Source organism: Meleagris gallopavo, chromosome 1 (genome assembly GCF_000146605.3).
Source record: "Meleagris gallopavo isolate NT-WF06-2002-E0010 breed Aviagen turkey brand Nicholas breeding stock chromosome 1, Turkey_5.1, whole genome shotgun sequence".
Lineage (NCBI taxonomy): Eukaryota > Metazoa > Chordata > Aves > Galliformes > Phasianidae > Meleagris > Meleagris gallopavo.
In genome coordinates, this window is record NC_015011.2 from 13,508,629 (window position 1) to 13,532,504 (window position 23,876).

Sequence of the window (23,876 nt, forward strand, 5' to 3'; positions counted from 1 at the left end):
CTCTTTATATTCTCTTCCACAAAGGATTCACTAATATTTTCAATGTTATTTTATTTAATTGTGTTAATATTTTGTTTTTAACCATACAAACAAATTTGAGCTATCATTTTTGAGACCAGATGTGCTAAAAATACAAGCAAACCCATATAGATAGATAAGATCACACCGCAGTCCACTCAATCTAATGATCTTTCTGACAGAAAGTGGATGATTCAGAAGTTGCCAGAAATTTCATGAGACAAATAGAGAGTAATCTGTCAGCCACCCTAAATCTTCTCAGAATTTCTTAGTGCTCTGATAATTTTAAGCCCCAAAGCATAAGGTTTCATCTTTCTTTGAAAATATATTAGCATTAACTATTACAAGAAGGTTTGCGCACGAATAGCAAAATTTTGACAAATATGAAAAATGAGATAGTGCAGGCATTACTGGAAACTGCAAATCTCTGTATTATTGAATAATTATTTGCTTTCGAAGCAGGTAAGATAATTTTAGGAGGTATGAAAATGATGTAATTTGGTGAGTAATCAATATGTTTATGGTCCTTTTGATGCTTCAGAAACTCTTGTATTGTGGCATAAATGTTGATTTGTCTTAACTAGTACTTTGAAACAAGAAAACAGCTCTGATATGCTGCCTGTTTCTTAGGTAATTGAGTGAGAGAAATATTAATTTACCCTGTTAAAGTTTCAAGAAGTGTTGGTATGAATTTATGAGCATGATTTTTTCACTAGTGTTGGCATAAAAAAAAACACTATTTCATGAAAATTAAGTTTCTAACTTTGTGGAAAACTTTTTGAATTCATATTATCTCATGAACTGGATCCTACAGCAGAAAATGCCATTAATCTGAACCAAGGGAAAAAGAAGCAGCAGATTCACCTCTGCTAATTTGTGTGTTTTAATTTCTCTTATCTTTCCAGACAACTATTACGGCACACCGAAGCCTCCAGCAGAACCAGCTCCATTATTGGTAAATGTAACTGACCAGATCCTTCCAGGTGCCACTCCTGGGGCTGAAGGCAAACGTAAGAGGAATAAGTCTGTGAGCAATATGGAGAAGACAGGTATTGAACCACCTGAGGAAGAAGAGGAAGAAAGACCTGTGGTCAATGGAAATGATGTGACAGTAACACCAGGTCTGTTCTTCCTTCTTACTTTGCAGTGCATTTCTGTTATTCACAAATTCCCCAGTTATCTCCTACAATGAGAATATGTATGCTCAAGTAAGTCTTGCATGACTGGAATTCTGAGTGATAGAATCCCTGTCAAACATTAAACAAAATGCCTCACCTCCATTTTGGAGACTCACTTCAGCTACAGTCAGGTCTGCCTGTGAGCTAATCACCCTGAAACCACTCTGCAGTCTGAAGAGAAAAATTTCTTCTTTCTGATTGCAGTTCTGGTGATTTGTTTTAGATTTGTATGTTAGGAAATCAAATCCAAGCACCTTTTTCTCTTTATTGACCACAGAAGGAGTCTAGAGAACTGCAATTTGGTCAAATGAATTCTGTCTCTGTGCTTCAGATCTCCTCGCTCTCAGAAGCTGATATTCACTGCAGAGTTAACTAGATTAGTATAAAGGGAACTTTTATAAATTGTTATTAAATCTTTGCAATGTAAAAGTGAAGCTGTCATCACATTAATAAATTTGTGACAGTGCTGATGAAACTTAGCAGGCAACACTATCAAGAAGGACCCTTTCCAGCAACATTTCAGATGCTGCATAAAGCTGATAAGGGTTTTAGATGTCTAGTCCTAAAGGCAGCTGTTGTTTTACACTTTGGATTATAATTCTTCAGAAAAAAGGGGCTGAAGATACAGACTGGTGTCCTGAGTGAGAGAAGTCCAGGCTTTTCCCAGTCAGCTTCCCCTTCAATATTGCAGCGAGTCATCATTTCAAAGTACTTTATCCTTTTGATTCTGAAATAACATGTAAGAAATTACTTTTTCTTCAAGTAGGAAATGAAAGAATTCAGACATTTATATCTCTGAGAAATACATAACTATGAATTATTCTTGGTTAACTTAGAAATTCAGGAATAAATGATTGAAATAGAAGTCTGTAATGACAGCCACACACATATAAGAAGATAAGGAGTTCTATAAACATATAGGTATCTGAAACAATAAATCCACTACCTAATCTCCTAAGCACTGCAAAAAGGATTTTCATACTGCAGATTCTGTGTGTTCTTTTTTCTCCTTCTGCATTATAAAGTGTACTGAATTGGTTATCCTTCCACCACAGATGTATTTGTCACTTGCTTTTCTGTAGAAGCTGACTAATATGCGGAAGCACCAAACCCGTCTCTGTGTCCAATGGGCTGTCAGGTAGTGGTGTGGTGGGAGTGGGCCTCATTCTGCACACCAGAGGGCTGCAACATGACACACTGGAGTTACTGTCACGTTGCTGTTTGAGCCTCGCTCATCCCTTCCCCGCATCTGCTGGCAATGCCCTGGCACTTAGTGCCCTTCCTATACAGCTAAGCATAAATGGGTGAAGCCCAGAAATCCTTACATAAAACATCAGCACTGGCTCTGTTGCCAGGATACTTTCAGAGCGACAGAGGCAGGATTTGGTATGTGATGTGTATTGCGGAAACCATTAGGAAGAGCATTATTTGCAGTTATTTGAAATGTGCCACTTAACCTACCATTGCTCAGGAGTAATTTCTGGTGCAGTGTTTCAGTTCTAGATGGATCAAGGGGAGATGTCTACCTGCTTTTCTCTTTGCATTGTCCACCACCGACTGGCATCTCCCAGGCAAATTCTGTGTGACCACAACAATGACTAGGCAGCTACTGGCATGCGCTGTGTTAAAAAACAAAACACACAAGCACTGGAGTACAACCTCTTTCCTCCCCCTCCTCACCCCCCACAAAGTGATTCCTGTAGGTGTGGCCAGCAGAACAAGCAGTGCCTGTGTTGGTGCTCGTGGTTTCATAAGCAGGGTTTTGTTGTTCAGTCACACTGATTGAGGACTTTGGGGATTGTAGAAAGCAGCTCTGTACATACATGCTGCGTTGCTTTTGTTGGGGTGTGTAGCTCCCACGGGCTCTGTTACTGCAGTCATTTTCTCTGTCAACTGTCAGAGCCTTAGCTGCCTCTAGAATGTACATGTATTTGTCATCTGTATCTTTGAACAGTGAGGGAAAATAGAATGTGTTAATTTTTGTGTGTTTTTGTTTGTTTTTATTGATTTTATCTGGTTCTTAGAAAGAAGCAACTACGGCAATATGTTTGTTATTTTAGTTTAGAAAGTATGTTCTGTTCTAAATGTCCCACTTATAAATGGAGATTTTTTTATTAAATATAAGGCTATTAGGACATCTGAGACATTGATACTTTTTTTACAAATACTCAGCTACTTTACATCTTTTTAACTGCCAAAGCGATCAGAGTACTGGCCAGGAAAAGGGCTGCTCTAATACCTAGGACTGCAAGGCAGAAGCAGTAGCAGTTCTAAGATGAATCCAAAGGAAATAAACCTGTTTTTATCAGGCCAATAGGCAACATCTTTAGATGCAGAGGTCTTTATGCCTTGAGTCTGATTTTTCAGACCACTTTTCATTGTTTGTTGAGATAATCTATGTGTCTGTAGAGTTTTATAAGTAGGATTCAGTTTTTCATTCACACTTTGTTTTACAGGCCAAAGTTCCCTCGGACTTTTGTACATAGACATTATGGTGTCTACATACATAATTGTCTTCTTGTTAACTTGCGTTTTAAAATGTGTTTTTTCTTTCTGATTTTTGTCTCTTATCCTCATCCTAAAACCTAACAAGAAACCAACTTTAGGATGAGGTGTTTGGCCATGTTAAGATGACATCTCAGTCCTTCATCCCGGATCAAGTACTGTCAGCACACAATAGTATCTAATGAGGAATGGATCATATAGTAAATGATGCACCTAAATGTCTTAGTTTTTGTTAGAGATATTTATTCTTTCTTAATAGAAGGGAGAAAGATTAACAGAGCACAGATGTTTCAGGTACTTCTTTTAGGTACTACCTCTGCAACCTAGGATTATTAGTTCAACCTACACATACACAGGAGCCTGGGTGGCTAAATTTAAATGAGAAATCCTACTATTTACAAAACAACCATGACAGAAGTAATCTGTACTTAGCTGTTGAAATGGTCAAATCTAGAGTTAGTGCTGGGTTTCCCACTCCTAATGCAATTAGTGGACTTCTGGTTGTTCTGAGTTAGGTTTCTGCCATTCACTGATCTGGATCAGATATCTTGCACCTGAAGAACCTTTTTTGATGAGCACTGTAATGAAATCAAAGATTTTTGCAAATATCATGACAATAGTGATAAAAAGATGCTTGGTCGAATAGCAACCTACTTGTCAGACATTCAGATTTCAGTACTGTTGTTATTGTGTCTGCAGAGAATTAAGTCAGTCTCCTTCCCAACTAGTGTCATGATCTGACACTGTGCTGGTCATATTTGCTTCACGCTTCTGATTGATGAAGTGTTTATCATCCAAACTACAAAAGAACCAGTGTAATGTCAGATGAATGTTTATGTATGTATAATAATCTGACATTACTTGGGTAATAAGTTGCACCCAGAGAATGGAAGTTCTGGCAGGCTCAAATTAAGTGAAGAATAAGATATGACATAGAGTTTCAGAATGATCTTTTCATGCCTTAGGTTGAAAATGAAGCAAAAGGCTGAAATCCCAGTGTTGTCAGTCACCACACAAGGTGCAGCAGTCCTAGAGAACAGTTTAAACTAGCTCTTTTATTATTGCATAGCCATGGCAGCCAGAGGAAAGAAAATCAAAAAGAAGACACTTAAGAGATTTTTAAAAATATGTAAATTGGTATCCATTAAAAGAGGGTAGATTTAGATTAGATGTTAGGAAGAATTTTTTTCCCTAAAAGGGTGATGAAGCAATGGAATAGATTCCTAAAGAAGCAGGATCCCTGAAGAGTCCCAAGGCCAAGTAGGATGGGGCTTTGAGGAACCTGATATAGAATGGAAGATGTCCCTGTCCATGGCATTATGGCTGGAACTTGATGATATTTAAGGTCCCACGAACAAAGATGTTAAGCGGTACCAGTCCCAATACCACCAATTGGAACCCACTTATCACCAGTCTTCAGCTTGACATCAAGCCGCAGACTGCAACTCTTGGAGTGTGGCCATTCAACCAAATCCTTATCTACAAGAAGTCCATCCATCAAATCTATGTCCTTCAGTTTAGAAACAAGAATGCCATGCAGATAGTGCTTTGTACAGGTCCAAGCAGATGACTTCAGTTGCTCTTCCATGATCTTTTAATGTTGTAACTCTAAGTTTGTCAGGCATGATTTGCCCTTAATGAAGCTATGTTGGCTGTCAGCAATTGCCTCATTGCCTCTTTGTTGTCCTTGTGTCTTAGTATAGCTTGCAGGAGGATCTACTCCATTGGTCATGCTGGGCACAGAGGTGAGACTGACTGGACTCTAGTTTCCGAGGTCTCTCTTTTTTTTTTAACCTTTTTAAAAACGGGAGTTATGTTTCCCCTTTTTCCAGTCACTGTCAGTCTCCAGATTGTCATGACTTCTCAAGAATGATGAATAGTGACTTAGTGATTTCATGTATCAGGACCCTCAGATTCATCTCATCACATCCTATGGACTTGTGTATCTTCAGGTTCAACAAATAGCTAAAATATTGTGTAAGAGCTATATAGAGAATATATCATCTCATCCAGTAAAATTTTTCACTGCTGATATTTGAAATACCACAGAGATGGACTTAGGCTATTTAATGTTATGAAGTTAGAGGCCCCTTACAACCAAACCATTCTATGATTCTGTGACTTTTTTCCCCAGTGTTTCTTGTGTTCTACACATGGGATAATTTGCTGGTGCTCTGCTGGTGCCTATTCTGCCTCTTCACAGAACACTCTCTGAGATACTGTGCTAAATTATTTTAGAAAACTGGGCCATGTTTTGTAGAGAGAGTAGACGATTTCACTTGATGAAAAGTCAATTGTATTTTTCAGTGACAAAAGTATTTCTGGACATGTTAGGATTTCTATTTGTATCAGATGTTATCTGATGATAGATACTTGTGCTCATAGCATATTACCATACTATTTCAAGCTTTAGTTGTACATTTAAGGTACTACCAATTTTTAACCAGGACTTCTGTTTTTTTATCAAATAAAATGTTATGTAAGAATATATATAAACAGGAGAAAGGAAAAAAAAAAAAAACCAGCAAGGTGAATATGTATGCTTTCTGGAATATATGAAGGATAGATACGTGTAGAAAAAGATGAAATGCCATTGTAATGCTGCATTCCAGATAACCAACAACTAGAACATCCATTGTGTAAAACTAAGTGTTACTAAATGACATTAAGTAATTCTTCCGTAATTGCTTGGGTTTTATTCACAAGATACTTTTTTCTTTATTACTAAAACAAACTATTAAAAATAATGATCCAAGAATTAATAACTCATGAGATTGGCTTTAACATAATTATATTTTTAATTGTTAAATAAGCATCAAGTTCCTCTTTTTCCACTTAGTTTTGATAGCAATCTCTGAGACAGGCTGAAAATATTTCTTGTAGTCCTCAAGGTTTAATTTTCACATTTTTTTCTGTCAGCTTGTTAATATAGCTATCAAAAGCTAAGAATCTGACCTCTTCAGACCTGTGGAAAATAAGATCCTGAGAAAGAACACATATTACAGATATAATGCTAAAATCCTAGGACATAGCAATGTCACCATGCCTATCAGACCAATGGGCTGGCCATTATTATTTACAGCGCACCCATACACCAAGTTTATTTTTTCTATTGTCGTCATATGTGCTATCTGACTTTATATCTTGACCTCGTTTAATCTGTGCAGCAGAATTCCCACAGTAGAAATGTGGTCAGGACTTGTGTAGAAAACAATTCACAGTGCTCTAAATGACGCTTAAAACAGATGAAGATTCACTTTTACTTTATAGAGATGAATTTATCTGCAATTACATCATCCTTTTCTCGGTGCATGTAGAGGTAATTTATCCTCCATAATAACAAAATGCCCTCTATATCCACCTGTTCAAAATTAAAAATAAAAAAAAAAATTCTCCATTGACATTAAATTCTTGAAAATGGGCTTTGTGCTTCTGCTGAAAACCTCCTGTAGCTGAAGACAGAAGGCTCTAAATTGCATATTCTGACTTCCTATCTACTATGATGCTTGCTCTCTTTTTCGAGTAGTATTATTATTGACTGAGCATAATGCATAGATATCCCTCACACATTTCTATCCCTCTGCTATATTTTTGTTAGGAATATCTTTTCTCTTTCTAGACATTTGCTCCCCATCTCCATTTTTACAGCTGATAGTGGCATTTTGCAGCAGACTTTGGAAAGCCAAAGATGGGGAAGTTTGTGAGTGGCACATAAGCAACAGATGACTGCATCTCCCCTGGGATCCTACTGCTCTTTTGTGGGATTCAGCTAAGCAAAACTTGCAACTTGCACTTGTGCCTCTTGTTAATTCATTTGTTCCCACAGGCAGATTCACATTTCCCAACAGCATAAAATACTAGTAACAAGTAGTTAAAATACAAGCATTTAGCAGCATGAGCTGCATATGGCTGTAAAGCTATAGACCATCACTCTGATTGAGACATGATCTAATATATGTAAGTGTCAAAAGCCTTTTTTTTTTTTTTTTTAAGTATAATGACAGCTATGTCTACCATTTCTCTGTAAGGAACAACATCTGGTACTCTGTCAAAATATAAAAAAATAATAGAAGAGTTTGGCACAATTCCTTCGTGCTAAATCTTGACAATTATTCACCACCTCCTTTGAAGAGCTTATGTGCAGGTGGTTTGACTGCTGGTTTCCCAATGTCCTTCTAGGAATTAAAAATAGATAGACATGAAGTTTTTAGGTTAGATATCAGGAAAAACTTCTTTACTGAAAGGATTGTTAAGCACTGGAATAGGCTTCCAAGGGAGATGGTTGAGTCTCCATCCCTGGATGTGCTTAAAAGCCATTTAGATGTGGTGCTCGGGGACGTGATTTAGCGGAGGGTTGTTAGAGTTAGGGTAGTATGGTTAGGTTGTGGTTGGACACGATGATCTTTAAGGTCTTTTCCAACCTGAACAATTCTATGATTCTATGATTACAGTTTCATTAGCTGTTCTTCTCCTTTTTACAAAATGACCTAATTGTTTTTGAGGGAAATTAGGTGCTCAGAAATTAAGAATCTAAACTATCTAGAAGCCTAAAATATAGAAACCAAGACTTTCTGTCCTGAAGTTTCTTGTCTCTTTAGAATCTCAAAATGTGTATTCACTACTAGCCATGAGTCTGTTTCGTTGGTTCATGAAGTAGCCTAGGTTTCATTTCATCAGGCTCTGCCAATTGCAAATGGCTGCTTCATCTAAATTATACCTGACCCGTTCTCTGTCCATTCTAATCTGATTTCTTTAGCCCTACTGCTGATGTTAATTATGTTCGTCATTTAATCATAGGTAATCTTTTTGCAGTAGTGACTGAGGCAAAATGAGCACTAACTGCCTTGTGGTATTATGTTTGTCATATATTATTAGCTTTCCTTCCCACGTATTGGAATGAATCTGCTTTTAGTCTTCATATTATTAATGTACTTACAGAAAGTTTTCTTGTTACTTTTCATGTTCCTGACCATATCCCATTTTCTAGGCTGCTTGCTCTATTTTACTGCTACATACCTGTGTGTGTTTTTTTAAGTGTTCATGCTGAATAATTTCATTTTCTTTTAGTCTTTTGTACAATTCTGTGATAGTGAGCAATTGGTGAGCATTGTTCATCTCCTTTTTTTCAACCCTAGCATTTTTTCATTGTATTTTCTTCTCTTTGTGTTGCTGAGGAGGTGAGGTGAGAGTGCGGTCATCCATCAGCCAGCCCACTCATCTCAATATGTAGGGTCATTTCAGCCAATTGAATCACAGTCAGTGGAGATTCAGCAAATACATTCAAAATATGAACTTATTTTAGCTGTAGTTCATTTGGTCAAATACAGGGGTCTTTCTGTTTCAGTGTGATCAAGCTCCACTTAAGTGCAGCAGAAAACAAGGATCCAGGATCCAAGGATGAGAGCCTCTCTCATTGAAGCAACAGGTTCCCATCCATTTTTGGAGGAAACGATAGGTAGATAGACCAAATGATACAAACATATGCTTACTAGACCAGTCAGCCAAGTGTAATCATCCCCACGGATGAGGAAATCTCTTTAGTAGGACAAGTTATCTCAAGCATCCTTTCTTGGAGTTAGCAGTAGTCAGACAAAGTAATATCAGTGAACAGTAAAAGACCAAGCACTGAAAAAAGGTTAGGAAAGGAAGACTTCTTCCTCAATATGTTCATATGTTCTCGGTCACGATGACACAGAATTACATTGGCTATAGGAGGCATTTGTCATTGTGGAAAATTAAGCCTCCCACAGATTATATTGGGATTGAAATCACAACCACCTTATATATGGCTTAGATATAGATGTGAATTCATTAATGTCATATTGTTTTCTTTACCTATGGATATTATGTGTGTGTTTACTTTTTTAATTAAAAATGATTTGTTTTCTGCGGCAAAACAGGGTATTTGCTTGATGGATGTGTATTTTGAAAAGTTATGAGACACGAGACAGTATCGCTGCTGGATATGAGGCTGCGTTTTGCTCAGTGTTAACTGCTGAAGGAAGGACTCCTGGGACAAAACAAGCAAGAACTCTTTGACTCATTTCTTAGCTCTTTATTAGTTTCTTGTTTCAGTTTGTTTTTATTGCTTTACTTTCTTTTATTGTGTTCCAGATAAAAAATGTATCATCAGAGGGACTGCTGTGTAAATCCAATAATTTCTCTCTTTTTTTTACAGTTCGTAGAATGTTTGTTGAAGACTTGCACCCACTATATCATCCATCATTAATTTAAATATCCAAAAACTGTAATTTTTCTTCTCTTGTAGAATCAAGCGAACATGAAGACAAGAGCACAGGTGTCTCAGGTGAAGTATCTTCTACCCAACCATGCCCTGCACCAGGATATACTCAGCCTGAAGAAGCAAAGGAGGATATGGATGTAACAAAACAAACAAAGCCTGAAGAGAATGATGACTTGGGCCCACTGCCTGATAACTGGGAAATGGCTTATACAGAAAAAGGGGAAGTCTACTTTATTGAGTGAGTGCTATTTCTTTTCTTTCCAGTAGATATAGTGTATTTAACTGGATGGTGAGATGGTTTGTATGGTTGAGTGGAGCACTGCTCTACTTTAAAACTCCATTGATGTTATAGCTATCAAGGCTCCCAAGAGACAATGAGAGCCATTCTGTCTTCTTTTCAAAGAAAAGCTTTTCTGCTGTGCTTAGTTGTGTGGTCACTGGAGTCTTCCTTCTGTAGACAGAGAGGGATAGGATTGACTTTTGGCAATTTAAGAGAAGACAGAAAAGCTAAAATCTACCTAGTGAGTAGCAGATGGAGACCATGATATATTTAGAAATGATAAAAGGGATAAATGGACAATGAGGAGAATTAATGTAGAACATGTAGAAACATTTTCCTGGTATGGTATATGTACCTATTGCTACTGTTGTTAATTAGCCAACTCACTGAATGAACGGATATGAAAGTTCCTTCTTCGCTAAGTGCAGTCATTAATACACATTATCAGAATAAAAATAGAGCAAATGAGTGAGTTCATATTATCTCATGTTTCACAAAAAAGTGAAAGGAAAAGCCAGTGCAATCATCTGCACAGCACTACCTAAAGAGGAAGCAGTAGCATTCATGTTTGCTTTAAGAACTGCCTCAAACAATTTGGAGTGTTAGTCATTATTCTGATTACTAGTAGGTAAAAATAACATTTGGCTATGTCACTTTTATTTTAAGTCCCTTATTTCATGTAAGATTTTATGACAATCTCATGAAGCGTAAACATATGATAAGAATAAAGTTTGTGTACATTATTTTTTCCTAAACACTGACATGACCAGCTATAGCTTCTGGCGAATGTAAGGCTGAAAAGAGCAGTAACTGTTAAAAAATAAGTGTCTTTGCTGAAAAGGGCAAAAATGTGCTTATTCTAGAAAAAAAGAATAAATATAGTAACTTTGCCCGAGCAAGCAGAGAAGAATTAGGATGACTTCAGGGTAAGCTTAAACCTTTGTTTCTTTCTTAACAAACCACCATATAGAATTTTTCTGCATATATTGAATGCTCTGATAGAGAACAGTGAGCAGACTGAATTATATGGTACTTTTGTTTTACTTGATGTAACAAAAACCTGTTATGTTTGAGAGATGAGGTTTGGGGTGCAATCACTAACACACCCAGCTGTGAATACTGAAGCAGGCCATTTAATAGAAAATAAATAAGTAGTTTCTAAAAAATGCAGTGAATGAAAATAACCCAGCCACTCTATGCAGCAGTCATTCCACTCCTCATATTCCTTTGATGTTACAGTTTACTTCCTATCCTGAAAAAGCTCTGGTTTACACTACCATTTTGACAGCGCACATCATTCACTTCCACTGATGGAACGAATGTTATGTAAAATAAAGAAATCAATCAGAGGTACAAGCTGGGTAGAAAGCCTGTTAAAAGGACTCTTTACTGCTGGAATTATATTCTTGAATAATGTTATTGCAAAAAAATGTGGTATTTCATGTCTGTAAAACTACCGAATTGTTTACTGGAATCCCAGTAAAGTAACAGTTATTTGATCATCTGGGTTTTCGCACTACACAGTCTTCACAGGGTTAAGTTGGAATGTAATGCCGAGGGAATGCTGTTAAATTGCCTCTTTGTTTAGAAGTCACTTTGGTTAATGGCATAAAGAGACTCCATTTGCTTTCTCAAAAAAACGGAAAGATAAAAAGACAACAAAAACCTATTTGTCTAACATCTCCCCGAACAGTAGTAAAGATTATTAAATAATAGATGAAAACCAAACATTTTTAAAGTGTACATCATGATGGGTGTAAAAAAGTCATACTAGGCAGCATCTTTTATTACTTTATTTGAGGCTCTTCTGAATTGTGGCTTTGAACCCCAAGGACTTCAGGCTGTAAGCTATCTCAAGTTCCAGATTGTCACAGGTATACTCAGGGGTCTTAAATTCATTCATTCATTCATTCATTTCATTCACTCGCTTCAAACTAATACTTAAAATTTGCATCTGATTTCATTTATTAGCACTCCCATCAGAAGAACGTGGCAGATTTACAGAGAGGGAGTGTCTTCAGGAGAAGAAAGATAACTGTAGGCGGTATTATTTATTTGTTAATCATTAATGGCCCAGTTAGCATTTTGTAAAGCACACTGGAAGGAATTTCCTCTGCTTTAAGCTCTAAAAGAAAAAATCAAACACCAGATTAACTGGATAATTCAGAGGATGTTGCATTTTAGAGTATGACTCAGTTTGTTTCTTAATTTCTTTCCCTTTTTTTGACATAGGTGCATGACCCTATGTTTACCTTTATTAGCATTCACAGACAGAACAGGAAGATCGTCCCTGCCCACTGCATAATACTTACCACTGTTTTTCAGGAAGAGCTACTGAAGTACATTGCTTGGGTTGCTTCCAGCCTCCCTTACGTATGGAATCAGATTTTTAAATACAAGTACATACCACATGAATAGGAGTTGACCTCCAACATTTACTTTCATTTGGAACGTATGCTAATGAGAACATGCAATAATTAAAATACTGTATATAAATTAGAATATCACCAAAAAAGAATCCAGTTCTAATCCTTCTTCCCTACTTTCAATAGAGATGATGAGTGTGACTTATTTTGGTGCTGTTTAAATTGTAGCTGATTTTTAGTTTTTCCCTCTCCTGGGGTTAAGGAAAGGCTGAAATTCCCCATAGCCTTCAGACTTCACCTTGCCAACAGCTCTCAATCCACGTACTAGAGAGAGGAGCTTTGTGTTGTCCTTGCAAAGTCAGCAGACATTGGCTCTGATGGGTCTCAGGCATTCGATGTTTGCTGTGTTGCCCAGTGCAGTGCTGAAGGGAATGTAAAAGAAGCAAATATCTTGGTGCATCTACTGTAATAGGCAGTCAGTCTTAAATCCAGTACTCACTCAACTCCCATACTACATCGCTTCCACCATTACATCATAGACCATCCTGTAAAAATGGTCTGTCATGGTTTTTATGGTACTTATTTCTAAAAGGCAGGATTGATTTTGCCTCTCTCTGCAGCCCTCTCCACCTAGGAAACTGAGCTCTCTGGAAGGGTTGCAGAGTGCAAGACATTAAGCCAGGAAGAGCTACCGGTCATCAAGCTGAGCTACAGTTAAGCCTTAATGAATAGTCTCAAGGACATTGCATAACCCATAACAAAATCAATTTAACTTACTCTGTTCAAAGCACTTCTTTGCTAATACAACATTATTGGTTGTTTTATTAGTGAAGAAAAGTCTAGAATAAACTTAAACCTCTGTAATACATCAATAAGAGATCATCTTTGAACTGCGGTGATCATTTTTAGGAGAATTTGGACATGTGAAGTTTAAGAAAATGCTTTCCTGTGCATCTCACATATATGAAGTCTCTTCCCCCATTAACACCTCCTTCCCTGATCTTACAATCAGCATTGCTTTTTGGACCCGCTGCAGTATCTTTTTTCAGTTAGAAGTACTTTTCATGAGAGTGTCGTAAAAGACTACAAAACACCCATAAAATAGGTCTCTGCCAAGGACTCTCCTCTTCTCAGTAAAAAACAGCCATTAATGTTTTGAATATAGCTGGTGCTATTTCAGATGTTACCTGAAGAGATGTACAGCTACAGACTAGAAAAGTAAAAATCTGACCCAGTTTGTTTCTAAGAATATTGCAGCTGACTTCAATGGGATCAGTATTTCTAAGTTTTAAGGTAGGAAAGTCTTTTGACTGGCAGGAATAGCATGTTTATCCTAGCATCTTGCTTACCTGAGGAATCATTGTTTATTCAACTCTTCCTGCTTGCTCATCAGTTCACCATCAAAAAGCAAAGTATATTAGTTAAGCATAGCCACATCACTGAATTTGATCACCTTTATCTTTCATAACAGAATATGCTAGAAGTATCTGCTCAAGATTACTCCCATATCCTGCAGCAACTGTCCGTCTCTTACGAGCTAATTTGGGTCTTTTGCAACTGTGTTACATCATCAGCATACCAGTGTGTAATACTGAGATTTGCCGTACCTCAGTTTTGCAGTTATTTCTGCAACTTTAATTAATGGGCAATTAAGGTGGCTTTCCAAGGATGTTTTCCACATGCTGTTTTAATGTGCTCTTCTTCAAGAAACAAGTATCAGTATGACTGTATCATCTAGATTATTCTTAATCATCAGCTTCATGTGAATTTGATCGTAGATGTCCATGATGCTTTTTCCATCTCTACACGTTGTGTTGAATCTGTCTGTTTCAGTTAGGCATAACTGTCACTTCTCCCAGTCTTTGTCTTTCAGCATGATGCACAGTGGGACTGGAACCAGAAAAGATCACTTGCAGTTTCTTTCTCCTGCAACCAGTTCCTTGTCTTGTGACAAATTACTTTGGAGTGAGGGACTGGAACTGATAGAAACTTTGTAAATACTTATTTTTTTATTCTTTTATATTTTGATGTTCTAAAGACATTCTTAATGTGTACCAGTGCTAAATATTCCTTAACTCTCAACCGCTTCTTAATCTATGCTGACATCCAGGCCAAACTGTCAGCTCAACTCCTGTTGTCTTTCCTCACTCTTTAATTTCTTGTCTTTTCCCCAAATGTCTCTGCTGCTCTGCAGAGTTCCTCTTTTAACACCTTTCTTCTGATATCTGTAGTGGTATTATATTCTTTCACCTTCTTTCCTTTAAATGAACTAGTGGACTCCATTCACCTAGCTTGCTTTCCAGCATTAGGTATCAGTATAAACCACTTACCAAGACTCTTCTTGTGGTCAGTGATGAGAGGTAATTATCTCCAGTCTGATTCACCAAAGGCAAAGGGTGAAATTCATTTACCCCAAAATAGGTGCTTTTATTAGTAGAAATCCCCTAGGATATTCAAGGGTACAATACAGGAGCGTGTCAGTGTTTGTCAGGAGTACACTTTTGAAGGAAGTGCGATTGTCTCCCTCACTGTGATTTGGTTCACGTGTCAGAATACTGAAATACCGAAATATGAACTGAAATATTTTCACATGAAACTAAAAATAGTTATCTCCGGGAGTACAAACAATTGACTTCAAACTCTGACAGGGATTCAGTCCATGGCATCAGATTAGAGTTAAAACCTGTTTGGATTCCTTCTGAACTAAATCATATCTGTATCTACTTTAGCAATATCAGCAGACTGCAGGGTGAAACTCTTGGTGCTGATGGCCCAACATCTGCATTCACTGTCTCTTTCCAGGTGCCCTGCACTGCATTCCTGTGAATGGCTGAAGTGCACTAGGTGAGCTCTTGCTGTGTGTCATCTGGTTCAGATTCAAATGAAGGAAGTTTGCTCAGTGTAAATTAAGATATTCACTTGAATCCTGATCTGAGTCAAAGCACTACTGTAAAAGTATAGTAATAGCCCAAGTTATATATATGGACCTGGCAGACAGGATACAGACCCAATGCCGTTACAGAATGGCAGCTGGAGACCACTTGAAAGACACCATAGAGACAAACACGGTATTAAGAGCATACATTTAGGTCCCTAATCCCACCCTAAAACAAGTAAGATAAATTATTCTGTATAGGAGCCTCTACTTTGAGTACAGAAGAATCCTACAAAGTTAGCTGTGTAGTTTCTAGATGGCAGTCACGTGAAATGAAGTCCATTCTTGGTCACAATTTAGATGCCTGATTCAAAGAGAGTGCTTTAAGCAGCAGAAATGACTGTAGGAGACCTTAAGCATTTATATATTCCTTCAAAAATCTTACATAAGCATCTTCTGCTCCTACAGATGCCTAGAGGCACCACCACTGTATTTGGCACAAGTACATAAGTGCTTACTACTGCCCAGGGCCCTCAGGGATGCACAAAATGGGCATCCTCAAACTTGTACCTCTTAAGGACCTCATATTCCAGGCACACCTAACACAAACCAACAGTGTGATGTGCAACACAGAGTGCAGTCATATCTTCTCTCATTCTCATCATAGCCAGAAGTGGAGTCCCTTCCGCATCTCTCCCTACATTTATGCAAGAAGTTTGGGAAGTAACCCACAAAGGATGAATTGCAAAATGGTGATTTTACTGCTCAGTTTTTTTGTCTGTCCCCCTACATGTAAATTGCTTGAAAATCAGTTTCTCCAAAGCTCTGCAGATAGTCAAATCTGAGGTATACAAACAAGGGAAAGGAGTAAGCATTTTAATATGAAAGTCAGGTGGCCTATAGTGCACCTGGTTTCTCTCTGTCTCATATACTCTCCTTTGCTCAAGCTGTTCTATTGAGGACCATCTTGAATGTTGTGCTTTTACAGTAAAAACCCAAACAAACCCATATGTGCTGTCCCCGAATACACTGAAGCAGCACATTGGTAAATACCCATTTTGAAATGCCTTTCACAATAACGTGCAAATTACATACCTTGCAAGAGTCACAATTTAGAATAGATCTGCAGTGTTTTCAGAAGACATTAAAGCTATTGCTGTCAGTAAGTGCTTTCTGTATTCCCTTCAGAAATGTTTCAAGAGATTTTCTGAGAGCTTTGTTACCACAAAAAACTTCATCTGTCTATGTGCTTTAAACTGGCAGATTGCTAACACCAATCTATCATATTAAAAATCTTAAGTAAAATAATATACTTCATGACAAATAATAATAAGTTAGTTAAGATTCCTTAACATTCCTTAACATTGTTAAGGAAGAAGAGCCACACTCCAAGTATTGGTTTTCTTAATACCTGAAAGTATGGACAAATATCCACTGAATTTCTAGAGAGTCTTTGGTGCTGGCACCAAGCTCTAGTGATAATGGGAAACTGGTTATGAACAGGCTGCAAAGTACTGAAAGCAGAGCTACGAAGAGAGGAAATGGAGGTTGAGTCAGAGTTTCTGAGAAGTATTCTGCGCTTCTTTCACTCCATTTAAAGCAGCTGAAAAATGTTTTGTGTTTTTTTTCACGTAAGTTTATAGCTTATTCTAATTGATATGGTGGGACACTGCAATAAGCTGTTTCTGGCAAGTGTAAGTGCTTGGTAAAGAGGATTTAAGTTAACTTTCAGTAGTTAGTATATTGACTTTTGGCTAGTATAGTCAAATAGTAATCATTTCTGGTGGAATTTATTTTGACATTATTTTTCAACACTGCAATAAACCTCAGGTCTAAAATTGTTTATATTTTGTACAGCAGTTAATAAATCAGACTGAATTTGCAAATGTTCTGCTATTCTCATGCTCCACCTCTATTCGGCAGAACCAAAGAGATTTTTCATTCACTGCTTTCAAGGTTTCTAGAATTAGAAGGTTGCTGCTGATTTTAAGACATTCTGAGGCATACCTGGTTGGTTTGTCAGCAACCATGTATTAGTTCAGTCATTGTAGCTATTAATCAATATCATGGAAATTGTGTAAGTATAGCCTTTATAAATCTGCCCATTAGTTATGAGGTATGGTTATTGCTGAGTAATGAAACAGTGGCCAGAGGAAAATGCTGGTGAAGCCACAGCTGTATTTCTCACAGGATGCTTTTGTTGCATCGCTTCATGCTCATTCATCCAGTGACAACTGCTCTGGATGTTTGTGCATTTGTTCCACAACCGCCTCTGTTATTCCACAACTCATTCATAACTAATCTGCAAACCCTCATTCCCTTCTCCTGGCCTACCTGCAGGACTCCTTGAAGTGCACACATGGTTAGATATGGTGGTGAGGCAGGACAGCTTATCCTCTATGCATTTTCCAGGATTTTTAGTGTTTAAGACACATTAAAATGTTCATAGTTTTTGCAGCGGATATGTGTCAGAGTTACTTTTGCCATTGGTATTAATTTGACCATTTTACTGTTCTTTCTGTCTTCTTACCATTGTTAAAACTTTCCTACCAGGGCTTCTTTTAAATGAGCTATATGAGCTAAATGTTGTCTCTCTGTAGCTTCTACATATTCTAATCCATTGCAGAGCTGAATATGGAACAGGCAGAACACTAGGACTCAGAGGAGTTGACATCTTCCATGAGTTGTCCCTACAACCTGCCTTGGGACATTCAGACAGCTAGCACTACCAAGCCCTCATTCTTCCTCTCATTTTCAGTTTGTTCTATCTGTGTGGAGAACAAACTGCCTCTTTTGTGTCTGTGCTGTTGACTAATCTCAGTTTTAGTCCTTTCTGGAAGACATAAAACAGGAGGTTATAATAGAGTACAATCATAGGATCATGTGAATTGGAAGAGATCTCTTCAAAGGTCATCTAGTTCAACCCGCCTGCAATGAACAGAGACATCTACAGCTAGATTAGGTTGCACAGAGTCTGGTCCAGTCTTACCTTGAATGTCTCCAAGGACAGGGCTTCAGATTAATCTGAGCAACAGTATGGCATATGGAAAGAGAAGTATCTTTCCAAAGTCTGAAACTTAAAAGCTGGCACAAGGGAGATTGGGAGAGGACCCTGTTATATGTAGCTCCTCAGTAAGAGAGAAGTAGACATACAGAGGCAACCACAGTGCTGTAAAGCAGAAGCACTTATTTTCTTCTTTTACAGAGAGAAGCATAGTGGTAGTCAAGTGTTTACTCAGTGTAGGAGTGTAAGTGCGCTGGGTACCTGGTTGCTAAGGTGATCCAAACAGTTACCTCTAAGGTGGTTTTGTAGAGATGTTAGAAAATGGAGTTCATAGAATCATAGAATAGAATCATAGAATCATTACGGTTGGAAAGGAGCACTAAGATCATCTAGTCCAACCATCAGTGCATCCCCACCATGCCCAGTATGCCATGTCCCTCAGTGCCGTATCTGCGCTCTTCTCGAACACCTCCAGAGACAGTGATTCCATGTCCTTGGGCAGCCTGTTACAATACCTCACCACTCTTTCCGAGAAGAAATTTTTCCTAATATCCAATATGAACCTCCCCAGTGCAACTTAAGGCCATTCCCCCTTGTCCTATTGTTAGTTCTGCATTCTTTCAGATAGAGTTGATCTTCAGAAAAGGAAAAGGACTTCTACCATATGCTGGAGCACCTGTCTGGAAGTACTTGAAGCCTGTATATTGCAAGTGATTCCATGAATTTCTGTATGAATGATAGAGCAGGTGCGGAGCAAGGGAGCAAGCATAGAGATGAATAAGAAGCAGAGGGGTGATTTTCAAAAGGTACTTTGGTCCTTGTGCTTGCTTTAGATAAAAGTTCTTGTGGATAATTTAAACTTTTGAGAGACAGAAAGTAGAAGAGGAGATTGGGTGTTGTAAGACCTCATCTAGATGAGATACCGTCTTCACTTTCTGAAATGCTGCTGCAGACTGAAGGATCATTCTGCTGGAAAAACTTTTGACTTTTTTATTTAGTTTTAGTTTTGCATGGAATGGGCACAGTGGACAAAACTGGAAGGCAGTAGTCCTCTTGGCTTTATGAAAGCCACATTTACACTGAAGGGAAGCATGTCTGTTCGCTTGTTGTTGCTTTTGGTTTCAACAAAACCCTCAAAGGATGTAATTCAAGTAATTCACACGTTTAAACAATAACAATGAATTGGGCTTATTTTCAGCTTGGCACCTGTCTTTGCAGAAGCCTGGAAACTCATTTCAGGCCTATTCTAGAAATGTCACAGGGATATTTTCAGGGCTGGTGAACTGGTCTGTTCTGCTCTTGTGCAGTCTTATGAGGCAAGCACCAGCCAGCCAGCTTACAACAGAGTTGACCATTAGCACTGGTTCTGCCACTGGGTCCTTTGGTGGTTACGGACAATTGCTTGCTGTCTCTGTGACTCCAGTTTCCCATCTTTAAAATAGGAGTGATGGTTTTTATTTCCTTTCTAAAGTGCTTTGAGATGCATCCTATATCACAGCAAAAATTCCTAAGTGTAGTCGTATATATTTTGCTCTTTCAGAGCTGTAGGAAACTATCTGTGAATCCCTGCAACCAGTGGGGGTCCCTGCAGTCATTCAGAATTGATAGCTGGGAGTCAGTGGCGATTGCACAGACATGTCCATACTCCAGAGTTGCCACTGCAGCTTGTACCGATAGCCCAAGCTAGTGCCTAGCACTGGCACTGCTAACGAGGCAGCCGTAGTAGCATGGAGCTCAGTATGCTGCTGGCTGCACCCAAGGAGCTGAGAGCAGCCCACGCTGAGCTCCACGCTGCTGCAACAGCGTCACTGCCGGTAGCTCCACTGGTTAATTTAAAGCTAGCTCAAGTATGTCTGCAGAAGCCGCAGCTAGGCAGTGACTGCGGTATAAAAAGACACCCTACAGGAGACCACAGGCAGCCAAATCTTCAGAGAAAGCATCTTACTTACATTTGAAATCAAGCACAGGCTGATGGCATGGTTTCAAACTCGCTTTACCTTTAGTTTGTTGTTCTTCATATTCTGCAGATGCAGCCATGTTCCTAAAATAGGTGAAGATTTCATTTTTCCTCCTCACCTGTCACAAATGGTGTTTTAGACTAGGATGTGCTTAAAATAGGAATTTAAATGCCTCAATTTTCATTTTGTTTGCCATTTTAACCATACATGATGCTCATCTCCTTTTTTTTTCATCCAAAGTGTGTAGGAAGACTTAATATTGTGACAACAATGCTGAGCAGTAAGTACTATCACTGTTTTCAGAGATGGAGAAATCAAGACAGAGGAAAAGTTACCTGCCATGGCTTAAACAGTGAGTTAAGGTGTAAGAAAGGGCTGGTACTATGCATTTATTTTTTCCCCGGGGGAACCAGTGCTGTTTGGACCACGTGGACTGTATCAGTCAGCAACTCACCAATTAACCGTTGCATCCTAAGCCGTTTTTTTGCCTGGTCTCCTGTTTTTCTACACCTTATGCTAATGTTTATAAGACAAGTCTTAAGTATACTTTACAATGACATAGCAAATTAATAATAACCTAAATAATTCAGTACTATATAAAATGTACGGAACAAGCATCCTCCTAGGGTGTATCATATAAATAAAACATGGGTTAGAATGGACTATGAATGATGGTATTGTAAGAAAGGCATCTCAAAACATAAAGGAGTAATGATCACATCCTTTTCTGTTTTATAGCCTTCCTTCTTTAACATACTTTAAAAAAAAAAATTGTTCCAAAATTCAAATGCTTATGGTAAAGGTATACATTGAAAAAATCTTGGTGTAAGTCTCATTAGGTGTGTTAAGTGTCAATTCATTTGACAAAATAATCTCTTAGAAAACAGTTTGCATCAGTTCAGTGCTATTTCATGGCTGATTCCTCAAAGATCTATTCAGAGTATAGAAAGAAGCCACATGATTCATTCAGCTTGTGCATATCTTTTTTATCTTGATAGAAGGATTATCTATGAAGAGATAAAGGTTTGTTAAACAAAGTATCATTAATCACTCTGTCCGGAAACATAGTCTTTGCAGGAACATGCTGTAATTTGCATTACTTTCGCTATGCCTTGCCAGTGCTGCTGGTGAGAAATAAGAAACCTGCTTTTATGAAAAGGACAGGTTTAAGATGAAAATAATTCTATCCGAAAACTATGAGAATGGTACAGAATCCTGCTGCCTGCACTCGTTCAACGGGAGAACACTGTATTTGTAATAAATTCCTTTTGCTCTGGATGAGTTCTGCATTTTCAATGAGGTTAACTTGGCAACATTCTAGTTGATTTTAATAAAAATAGCTGCTTTGAGGACAGGGAGCTGAGGTTGCCAAATTTACAGCTGCCTTGCACAATTACTCTTACACCTCCTTCAGGGCTACTTAGAACCAGTAAGCAAATTAAGTGTATCGATTGCAATTTTGTTGGACTAACCTTTTTTTCTTAAGGAATAAACTTGATTCCTTTCAGTATGTGTCTGCTCAGAGTGATCTCTTTTCTTTTCAGCCATAACACAAAGACAACATCATGGCTGGATCCACGACTTGCGAAAAAGGCTAAACCTCCAGAAGAGTGCAAAGAAAATGGTAGGTTATTAAGTTTTCGTTGCTGCTCAGAGGGGATTTGCCTTTGTGTGTGTGTCTCTCTCAGTTCTTACAAAAATCAGGCATTTGGGGGAATGATGAAAGGTGTTTAATTGCTGCTTTGGTTACAAGCCATAAGTGATACCAATTCTCAGTGTGCCATGTGTTTCTGCTTTTTATTCCCCTTTCTGATGCTATCCAAAGCTGAGGATCACAAGTGTGTTTTCTGCCTGTTGTGTGTGTGTGACTCCGGGACTGACCCTCTCCCTCATCTCCTACGGAGAACTTTGGTCTGCAGAACAGAATCCCTTTTCAGATTCTGAGCTTTTAATCTACAGGCGATTCAATGCATAAGGGAAGCTAGCAGCACCGTGGGAATATGAATATTGTTTGATTTGTATTTAAAGGTACAGTGCTATGCTGTTTAGTAGCCAATTTAAACAAAATAGCGTCTGATAAAGCACCGTGTGGGAGGGAGAAAATAGATCTGTGTCTGTCCGAGTTTGTGACTGCATTTGGGGGTACTGCGTTGTTAAGGCTTTTAAATTTATCAGTGTAAATAGCATGGGGATGCTTAGAGGAGCTGCGGCTGAAATGCAGGAGAGATGAGTTGTATATCGACTAACTCTACAAGAGAGATGGAATACACATCTCCTCAAACTACTGCTTATGCACTCAGTATGATTTTTATTTTTCCTCTAGTAAAGTTTCAGGAATCAGAATCATTTAATAAAGCCAAATTAAATATGCACAGTGGTGGATCTTTTTCTGAGGAGTTTTGTTTTACTGTTTAATACTTCAGTGTTAATTAAATGAGCCAGTTAAGAAGGAATGATTTCTAAAGAATGCTTCTTGTTTTGCTATTATGAGATATAGAGAATTAGATGCATGCATGCTATTTACATTATCTCAAAGCATTTTAGTATTTTAAACTGACTGATAGGCTTTCATGTACTGCGTCTGATTTATTTTAAATTTTTTAAAATGATTACATTGTTTAATGTAGATATTATTAATTGAAAGAAAACTCAGTGCAATTTTGGGCTGATAAAGTGTCACTGAAGAGTTGCTGGTTGTGTGAAATTTAGGGGTAATGATTTGATATAAACTGTTCCATTTTTGCAGACGACTTCTTTTTTGAAAGGTTGCTTTATTCTAAAAATCCCTTCCTTATTTCAGCAGTAATTCTGACGTTCTCTTCTGACATCAGAAATTATATGTCTGAATGATTTTGTGATGCTTATTCCAGCACTTACAACAGTAGTCCCTGGAGTAAATTCTGTACTGAAAAGTGTTACTGAAACAAAACAAGGGCACAGGAATTCTGTATTATAGATCTCTCTAATTACATATATGAAGGAATACTCACAGAAAAACCAGGAGAAAAATCTAGCTATATCTATAAAGTAACATACCATATTACTTGGAGTGAATGTGTGTTGCTTTTTCTTTTTCTTTCTTATAACTGTTATATTGAGATCACAAAAAATACTGAAATATTAAAAAATAGCAGTGTTTGATATAATTTTAAATGAAGATCAATGCATTAAAGAAACAACATTATCTTACAAATATTTGACTACTAGATTATTGAATGAGGATAGTGTTCTGGGTCATGCTGTACTTTAAAGTTACTCACCTCATTAATGCAAAGTACTTGAAGTGAAGCTTAAAAGAGTAGGAAGAGGTCTTGTACTCTTATAGAGGTTGTTCTTGCAATGTCATCCTCTTTTCCTAAGGTTCTTCAGTTGCTCAAAAATTGTTGCTGTGGTTTTCTGGTGTTTTGTTGTTTGCTTTTTTTTTTTTTAATGTCTAATACCTGCAGAA

At 37.8% G+C, this 23,876-nt stretch overlaps 1 protein-coding gene across 1 annotated transcript; it reads left to right on the forward strand.

Moving 5' to 3' along the window:
- Window positions 1-904: 904 nt before the first annotated feature.
- LOC104917519 (membrane-associated guanylate kinase, WW and PDZ domain-containing protein 2-like) lies at window positions 905-23,507 on the forward strand. Its single transcript, XM_031553015.1, has 3 exons — window positions 905-1,139; window positions 9,970-10,183; window positions 21,973-23,507. The coding sequence occupies exons 1-3, from the start codon at window positions 1,055-1,057 to the stop codon at window positions 22,160-22,162; spliced, it is 489 nt and encodes a 162-aa protein (XP_031408875.1). The 5' UTR covers window positions 905-1,054; the 3' UTR covers window positions 22,163-23,507.
- The last annotated feature ends 369 nt before the right edge of the window (window positions 23,508-23,876 follow it).

Coding starts and splice junctions, on each gene's coding strand:
- LOC104917519 (XM_031553015.1), top strand. CDS start 1,055: ATGGAGAAGACAGGTATTGAACCACCTGAGGAAGAAGAGGAAGAAAGA. Junction 1,140..9,969: donor TGATGTGACAGTAACACCAG/GTCTGTTCTTCC, acceptor CTTCTCTTGTAG/AATCAAGCGAACATGAAGAC. Junction 10,184..21,972: donor GGGGAAGTCTACTTTATTGA/GTGAGTGCTATT, acceptor TTTTCTTTTCAG/CCATAACACAAAGACAACAT.